The sequence below is a fragment of the Eurypyga helias genome, unplaced genomic scaffold (assembly GCF_000690775.1).
Source record: "Eurypyga helias isolate BGI_N326 unplaced genomic scaffold, ASM69077v1 scaffold26261, whole genome shotgun sequence".
In the NCBI taxonomy this organism is placed as follows: Eukaryota; Metazoa; Chordata; class Aves; order Eurypygiformes; family Eurypygidae; genus Eurypyga; species Eurypyga helias.
Genome location: NW_010229300.1, coordinates 3,597 through 12,366, shown reverse-complemented (window position 1 = coordinate 12,366; position 8,770 = coordinate 3,597). Strand labels below are relative to the sequence as shown.

At 55.9% G+C, this 8,770-nt stretch overlaps 1 protein-coding gene across 1 annotated transcript in view; it reads left to right on the top strand.

Annotated features, from left to right (window-relative positions):
- Positions 1 to 8,770, top strand: part of LOC104516137 (ADAMTS-like protein 2) — a gene marked incomplete at its 5' end in the record, with an annotated part of 17,372 nt that overhangs the window by 8,256 nt on the left and 346 nt on the right. Inside the window, 12 exons of the mRNA XM_010160364.1 lie at positions 143 to 266; positions 1,456 to 1,536; positions 1,838 to 2,013; positions 2,290 to 2,695; positions 3,289 to 3,709; positions 4,579 to 4,685; positions 4,875 to 5,001; positions 5,349 to 5,562; positions 6,129 to 6,284; positions 6,667 to 6,837; positions 8,307 to 8,483; positions 8,748 to 8,765. Coding sequence (XP_010158666.1) covers positions 143 to 266; positions 1,456 to 1,536; positions 1,838 to 2,013; positions 2,290 to 2,695; positions 3,289 to 3,709; positions 4,579 to 4,685; positions 4,875 to 5,001; positions 5,349 to 5,562; positions 6,129 to 6,284; positions 6,667 to 6,837; positions 8,307 to 8,483; positions 8,748 to 8,765 — 2,178 coding nt within the window. The remainder of the gene's footprint in view (positions 1 to 142; positions 267 to 1,455; positions 1,537 to 1,837; positions 2,014 to 2,289; positions 2,696 to 3,288; positions 3,710 to 4,578; positions 4,686 to 4,874; positions 5,002 to 5,348; positions 5,563 to 6,128; positions 6,285 to 6,666; positions 6,838 to 8,306; positions 8,484 to 8,747; positions 8,766 to 8,770) is intronic.

Genomic DNA, 8,770 nt, shown 5'->3' with positions numbered 1-8,770 from the left:
CTGCTGCTGTTGGAATTCACTCCTCCGCTCTAAGCTACCTTACACCTCCCCAGAACTTCACAAGAGCTTGGTAGCTCTTCCTTGAAAAGACCCCGACCTGTGGATATCCTCAAGAAACTCTCTCTTGTTTCCTTCTCTGCAGCCAGTTGGGTGCGACGGGAGCCTGTACTCACCCCGGACGATGGACAGATGCAGGGTGTGTGGAGGGGACGGCAGCACTTGCCACCGTGTCTCGGGCAGCTTCCGAAAGGCAATCTCACAGATAGGTACTCCCTGCTACCACAGTCCGGAGACTTCACCGGCTACTTCTTACCACCAGCTGGCTTGAACGCGGGTAGGAGTTTCCCAGCTGCTGGGTGGAAAGAGCTGGAGTTCCACCCCTGCTTAAACGTCTGTGTTTTGTCCTTTTCACTTAATCATCAGAGGAGATTGGTTTGATGTGCTGTGTATCAGGCTTCTAAGGTTTCCCTTCACCTCTTTACAAAAGGAAGCAGCTGGGGATCTATTTGTTCCTATTGATTTTGGAGTCTTGCCCACCTCGGATAATGTGAAGAGATCAATGAATCTTCTTTTATTTGCGCTACGTGTTCATTTGAAACTCAAGCTCCTACAGTGAGGGTCACGGTGTTTGTTTCAGCCTGCACTTAGTCTCCCACTCTCCCCAGTCCTACAGCTGCCACAGCTGAGGGACAGTCCTTCTGAAACTGGGCTGGGATTCGTCCCTTGCAGCCTCACGGCCCATTCCTTCACCCACAGAAGGAATAGGCTGCGGTATGCTCATTAGTAATTAACGAACTGTGGTTTGAGGATGTTTTGGAACAGCACTTCCCACTGTTGTTGTTTCACTGGTCTGCCTCACTCCCTACGGACAGTAGACTGGCAAAGCACTCCGGCCCCTTTCCAGAGCAATAGTGCTAACCCCTCCAGCAGTACAGTTACAGCTTTGGCCTCCCATTCCAGTCCTCCTAAAAATCTTACAGGACAGACAAAACCAGTATTCCTAGCAGGAAAAATGAGCTGCCAAGCCAAGCAACTTAGAGCCTTATTTCCTCTCTCTTTAAAGGTCAGTTTTTGTGCTACTCCCAAGACAAATCCTGTTGAGTCAGGAGCTGAGGGGACCTTTCCCATCCCCTATTCAGCATCAGCCCTGATCACTAGTAATCTTTTTCCATGCTCTTGCCAGAAAGAGCGTGAAAGCACATTAATCCTAAAGCCAGCCTTTTACTTGTGCAGGTCCTTCCCGACTCCAAACCCAGCAGTGCTCAGTCTGAGCCCGAGAGATCCGTAACGGGACATCAGAGGGGAGCTGGGATCAGGGCTCAGACTGGAGCGACATGGATTTGTGTCCTTAGTGTCCTGCCCTCCTACACACACTCGTCCTACGAGCTGCTTTTCCTCCCCAGACCTTTTTATTCTGTCCTGGGGGGTTTCCTCACCCTCGGCTCTGTTCCTCAGGTTACGTCTTCATCACCAACATCCCCGCCGGTGCCACGGACATCCTCATCATTGAGCGCAGGAAGACGGAAAACATCCTAGGTAAGCAGAGGAAGCGGAGGGACATGGAGATCCCGGTTCAGCTGCCGGGGAGGTGGGAGGAGGGTTCTGTGCACTCCCAGGAGGGAGCTATCTGTGAGCGTGTCCTCCAGGGAAGGACAGCAGCACTTCACCTCTCCATAAACTGGGGCTACTGCGCTTCCAGCAGCATGAGGGACATTTGGAAACCAGGCTCGCTGTGGGCAGTCCCTGCTGTGAAAACATTTGCACGCAGCCCAGATGTTCTGCACGGCCTTTGTCCCTTTTTGTTTGTCACATTTGTCCCTCTTCTCTCTCTTTGAAGCACTCGCAGATGAATCTGGGCATTTCTTCTTCAACGGCAACTCTGCCATCGACCACCCCCAGAACTTCAGGGTAGCTGGCACCGTCTTCAAGTACCGGCGGCCCTCGAGCCTGAACTCGGATGGGCTGGAGTACATCATCGCTCATGGGCCCACTAACCAGTCTCTGAATGCCATGGTATGCGAGGAGCTAGTTTTAGGCTTTCCTGTCTTGCCTGTCCCAAAATTGCGAGCCTCCCTCAAGCAAAGGGAGTATTAACGTGGTTCCCAAGCCAAACCTGAATGTGTAGGTGGCTGAGAAGGTTGAATACTGTCTTGGGAGGTTTCCTTGGGTTTATGAGGATGCATCTTCCCCTAATATCCATCACAAAATGGATGTGGCTAGAAGAGGTCTCTGGGAAATACATGTCCTTAAAATAAAGAGGGTTTTGTTTTCTTTCCCTGTTGCCTCCAGTACTATAACTTCAATGGGAAAATGCCACACGTGACTTACGACTACACCGTACCCCGGACACCGCCTCTCCGAACTGCAGCCCCTGCCGTAGACAGCCCTCTCTATCATCACCTGCCAGAGACCAGCCAGAACCATCCCATTCCAGCCAACTCCAGAGCTTCCCAGGACTTCAATGCCACGTGGCTCTCCCTGTCACCAGACGACACCAGTGAACAGCTTCCTCTAAGAGAAGGGCACGAAGATTTAGGCTTTGGCCACCCGCACTTCTTCCAAACCAACTCCACCACTCAGACTCGGGACTGGGGATGGGAACAAGGTGAAGAGAAGGGGAAGGACGGCTTCCAGCTGAGACAGGTCTACCATGCAAACGGAGGAGATGAAGAGGAGGAGGAAGCAGCAGCAGTTGGTAGAGAAGCAGAGTTGGGTTGGTTGTTTTGGTTTTCACTCTCTCTCCTCAAGATCGATGTGCTTTGAATGAAGTCTAAGGTGGCTTCATCGGAGCAGACAGGAGGGAAAAATGATTAGTAGGGGGGTGGAGACTGCCAGGGAGCAGCAAGGGCCAGCAGCTCTGTAAAGGAAGGGGAGCTGGGAGAGGGTGGCCATGACCCAGATCGGGCAGTGCCCTTGGGCAGGGCAGTCCCAGAGCACCCGAGCTTGGCAAGCAGGGCAGTGACAGCAGCAGGTCCTACCAACAGCCCTGTGGTCACCAGGTGAAGGCAAGGTGACGGCTCACATCTGAGCTCGGTCTGGGAAAGCCGAACAATTCAGGAACAAAGTACACCTGCAACTTTGCTCAGGCCAGGGAGATTAAACGGAGCTCCTGGGTGATGGGCACAGAGTATGTGAGGTCGGTCAGGGCAGTTAAGGCCTGTGGGTGCACCCTGGTAGCAGTTTATGACTTTGAGGCCAAATACTGAATGTTTTTTACCTTGCTAAATACCACACGCTGAAGTATAAGCCATCCAGTGTAATGAAAGCATCCCTCTCTTTGACTTCCAGCTCTCAGGTTCAATCAAATTTCCATCAGCACGGCCGTACCCTCCAGCGTGAGGAGATCTGAGCTCTTGGAGAACAGCCGCGTAGCATCCTCCAGGCTTCGTCTCTTCAGGCGCCTGTGTCACCGAGACCCACACAACACCGCCTTCTGCAGAGAGCTGCAGCACCTGGCAGCCAGGCTGGCCCCGAGGAACCCCACAGCAGGACCCTGGACCCCAGCAGCTCCCCGGTGGCCGCAGGGCCTCCGCAAAGCGCCGGCCCGTAAGAACTCGCTGGAGGACTTGAAGGTGGAGGCATTTGCTGGGAGTCAGGGGGAAGCAGCCAACTCCAGCATGATGGCATCTGTGGAGAGCCCTCTGCTGGGTGCCAGCCCAACGGCGGACATCAGCCAGGCAGAGCCTCTGCAAGCCCCTGGCACTGAAAGGTGGCACTTGATTTCCTGGGCGAAACAGGAGCGTGGTTAGCTGGGGAGGGAGGGTGAAGCGAATCCTCTGGTAGTCTCACCGCTGTCCTTGATGTCCCCATTCTCCAGTGCGTACCTGTGCAGCTGCTCTAGATGCTTGACGATGGTGCGTCCTCCAAAACACTGATTGGCACAACCAGCTTGACATACAGCTCCCAGAATGTATTTTGCCCTCTACACCCCCCCACCTCTAAGGATCCATTTAAATGGGTTCGGAAGGACCTGGGAGTCAGACACTAGTCCCCACCTCTAAGGATCCATTTAAATGGGTTTGGAAGGATGTGGGGGTCAAGCACTAGCGTGACTGTAGGGAAGGCCTGAAGCCTGCAGCACCTCTCATACACAGATTTACCAGCGCATCGTGCCCCTCCTGTCCCATTCTTCCAGGCACACGTGCCTCTACCTTCAGTAAACATCTGGGAATAAAACAAGGGCCAACTTCTAAACCAACAAGCCCCATCAACTCTCCCATCATATTATATGATAAGAGGGACCTTGTTCGACCTTCTCTTTCCCACCTAACATCCTACCTCTCGAGGTGGTAGCATGAGCTGAGGGCATGCTCCAAAGACCGTAATCTAGACAAGTCTCACTATGAACGATGCCTCCTGTCAGAGGATGTTGATCCATGGCGCTTCACATCCTTCCGAGTTGAATTCAGGGGGAGGAGCAAGGCTTTACACTCTCTCTTCATCAGTAGTCCATGTGGGGGAGATGGAGAGCGGAAACTGGGTTTCTTCCCATCTCCAAAGACAGGTGGAAATTCCCTACATCTTATGTTTGCAGCAGTTTTTTGATTGGTAGCTCACGCCGCCTCCTTTCGTCGACAGCAACGAGTTTGATGTGAGCCCTGTGGGCCATGATGACATCAGCTTGGCTGACATGTACCGGTGGAAGGTCTCAGCTTATGCTCCCTGCAGCTCCACGTGCACTTCAGGTAGGTTTGGCTTCAGGTGACTGATCGCCCGAGGCTCTTTTTGGCTGTTGGTAAAGAGAATACTGGTATTTTTTAAAACAGCAGGTCGGGTTTCAGATGCAGTGGGCACCCCAGTAATTTAATCACGGTGGGAGGAGGCTTTTGGGACTCGTGGAGCCTGACCAAGAGAGGGTCTTGATTGCCCAGCAGGTATCAGCACCTCCTATGCGATGTGTGTCCGGTACGACGGCGTGGAAGTGGATGAGACCTACTGCGATGCCCTGACGCGACCAGAACCTACCCACGAGTTTTGCACAGGGAGAGATTGCCAGCCCAGGTGAGTGGAAATGACATCAGCTGTCCACAGGGACAGAGTGTCTCTGTAAGGATCAGTTTCTGCTCAAAGGATAGAGCCATTTCTGGGCTGGAAGAGACACCTGAACAGCTAAGCCCATGTATTCCCTTGTAAGCAAAAAGAGGGATGGAATTTGCAGCCCTAAGTTGCCTGCTAAGGGCGAAGTTGGGTTGCAAGACCAGCATCCCCTTGGCACAGACACATGGTGAGCAGAGTCACAGCAGCAGCGACAGGGCGAAGGAGTCCCAGGCGTGCAGGCACCCCTCAGCCACCCCATATCCCTTGTCCCTCTCACGTGGGTTTTCCTTTGTCCTTTCTCTCCTGTGGAGGTGGGAGACCAGCCGGTGGAGTGAATGCTCCAGGACCTGTGGTGAGGGCTACCAGTACCGCACCGTGCGCTGCTGGAAGATGCTGGCACCGGGCTTTGACAGCTCCGTATATGATGACCTCTGCGAGTCGGCGGGACTGGCCAGGCCCATGGAGAGGAAAGCCTGCAAGAACAAGGCCTGCGGGCCCCAGTGGGAACTCTCCGAGTGGTCCGAGGTAGGCAGCCGGGGAGCTTTGCTCCCAGCGGTAAGCAGCTGGGTCTGGTGGATGTTGCGTGCTGAGGAAGCCCCTGGCCAACCACATCCTGGGCAAGCAAGGACTGCCTTTTCCCACCACTCTGCTGTTCTGGCACTGAGCAAAAGCCGTTGCAAACCTTTTTTTCTAAGGTCACCTCCATGGAACGCTGACCAAACAAAAACCGTCAGTAAGAGGCTTTGTCTCCCTCTTCCCAAGGATTTAAGTAAGGACAGGTGGGAAAACAGTATGGAGATAGAGGAGCTAAAACCCCTTTGACTGACCTCCTGCAGCCTGCTTGGGACTAGGACAGCAGAGCTGCCTGGTGACTTTGGATGGCCAGCCAGGCCTTAGCCCCGGGAGCCCTGGAGCTCTAGGACCCAAAGGAACTAAGCAGCAGAGACAGACCCACCTTCTTCCTGTCCCTGTTGGGTCCCTTCCCCTTCTCCCTAGCACAGCAGGAGGAGGCGTAGCTGCCTCCCTTCCCTTTGCTCGTAGCCCTCGCTCTCCGCTTCCGAGCCCCGGGGCTGACTCCATGGCTCTTGCAGTGCTCGGCCCGGTGTGGCACTCAGGGGACGATGAAGCGGGAGGTGCGCTGCTCGGTGGATGCCCCCCTCTGCGACGAGTCCCGGAAGCCCAGCAGCGAGAAGGCGTGCACGGGCCCACCCTGCGACCGCCGCTGGACCGCTTCGGACTGGGGCCCGGTGAGTCCGGAGGGGCTGCTTCTCCGTGTCCCAGATGCCAGGGATGCGGGGCTGACGGGAGGGGGCAGGTGGGTAGTCACCCTACTGCTCTCTCCCAGCTTGCTTCTGGCAGAGGCTAAGCTAAAAAACCATAGAATAACCTGTATTTGTGCCCCTCCATGCTGTAAATTTTGATTAGCTGTGAGGTGAGCTCCATTCCATAATCTGGGAAGCTCATGGCACGTGCAGAATGGAAGCCCCAGACCACACGTACCTCTAAAGACCTTTGGGATCCAGTGCCACAGCCTCAGTAGCTCTGGACTCGTGTCTCCTGGCACCACTGACCCTGACCCCTCTGCCTTCCTGCTCCCAAAGGTGTCTAAACGCCCTTTATTCCTCCAAGTGCTCAGGTCCGTGTGGCGAGGGACGCATGAGCCGCTTCGTCGCCTGTCGCAACGTGGAGGGCAAGGTGATCTCCAGCTCGCAGTGCGACCCGGCCGCCAAGCCCCTGGCCGTCCATCCGTGCGGGGACAGGAACTGCCCCGCGCACTGGGTGGAGCAGGAGTGGGACCAGGTAAAGCCAAGCCTAGCCCCGCGTTCTCCGTTCCACCCCATATCCCGCGGTGGGAACCTGGCTCCCTTGGCAGAGCAAACCTCGCTGGTGCAGCCTCCAGCCAGGGAGCTGCACCCTTGTCCTGGCTCCTTTTAGGAAGGGGGAAGGAGCAATGAATACCACAGCTTCTTCCCCCCCATAGCCCACCCCAAACTCATTTGCTCATTTGCGGCATTTGCTGCCTTCCCAGGACCTCCATTGGAGGGCAGCAATATCCTAAGGAAATTATTCTCCCCCACCTCTAGCTCCCAGCTGGCAGACACCTCAGCAGAACACTGGACAAATTGTCCAGCAATTTGTCCCCCACCCCCAGGATTTTGGTCCCACCGCTAAAGAGAAAGCCACAACAAAACCAGCTTTGCCTCTGATAAATATTACCCCGGGGTAAGCCTGAACCACAGCGCAGCCCCCTGCCCTCGGAGTTACACCCAGGCTGTGATGCTGTGCTGCAAGGCCAGTGAACGCGGTCCAGGTGCCCCATTCTACTGAACAACCAGCCTCTGCCCACTTACTGCTGCCCGAGGCTTCCCGGCGCAAGCTGATCCACATCCCAGAGTGCCCAGGAGAACAGGGAGTCACTTGTGAGGTTTTGGCTTCGTCTTTAGAGTCTTGAGCAAAACAGGGATTCACAAAACTCCAAAAAAGGTTTCTCAGGATCCAGAGAAGCAGCCGAGCCCCCTCCCCTCCAACCAAAGCTAAACCTCTGTTCTCCTTTTGCCACCTTGTATAGCCGCTGCCTACCTTCCGCTGAGCCTCCCTCCAGGAGCAAGCACAAACCGGTTAAACCTGGGGACCCACGGCAGCCCCCCAACCCTCTCCTGCCCCACCCCAAGGCGTGGGTCACCCACAGTGCTGCAGTGCAGTTTTCCAGCTGTATCCAGGCTGTTAAACTCAGCTGAACTCCAAAATCCCAGCCGAACTCCCCGCCTTTGGGTGTCCCGGGCACAGAGCAGTGAAATCTCCAACTCCCAGCTGCCTCCCTGGGCCTGGGAGAGCGGAGCTGAAGTGGGCTCAGCCCCACTCCTCCGTGCAGAGCACCTGCAGTGCACCAGTCTGGTCCCCGGGGGCCCACGCGGCGCTTGTCAGTACTCCAAGATGTGGGTTGCTACGTGGCTACGCTGCGTGGGTTTTGAGAGCATCGATCCACGTCAAACAAGGCAGAAACAGCCTCTTGGAGTCTTACCTCGGCTGCTCCAGGTCCCTTGCGGTGGCTGCTCTCGAGGGCAGCCAAGGTGAATTCTCAGCATCCCCTAAACGCGAATTTCCAGCTTCTGTCCCCACTCCCACAGCAACTCACCTCCTTGGCGGACACCCGTTGCTCCTGCGGCCTGGGCAGCCCCACCTTGGGGTAGCACAGGCGTTCAGCACCTTGCTTCTGCGCAGGATGCCGCCTCCTGGAGCTGACCTGGCTGCTACCTTCTCTTCCCCAGTGCGACGCCAGCTGCGGGCGCGGGATGAAGACCCGGCTCGTCCTCTGCGCGGGCCTGGAGAACGGTATGTACAGGGAATACCCCGGGAAGCGCTGCGAAGCCTCTCAGAAACCCGAGGAACAAGCTGCCTGTTTCAGGAGGCCGTGTGCGACGTGGTTCACCACCGCCTGGTCCCAGGTAGGGCTCAGGGCAGCGGGGAAGGGGGAGAGGAGGCCTCGTCTCCCCGGTTGGCGGAGCAGGACTGAGGCTTCCCAGCTCTGCCGAGGGCAGTGTCGGTTCTGTCTCTCCCTGCTTTCCCTTGATTTTAGCTGCTGAGCATTTAGGGAACGGGAGGATGGGGGAAGATGGGCCCGGCTCACGGCAGCTGTTTTCTCCATCTTCCATCTCAGCATCAACACTCAAAGCGAAAACACTCCCTTTCCTCTCTCTCCATCCCGACAGTGCAGCAAGACGTGCGGAGCCGG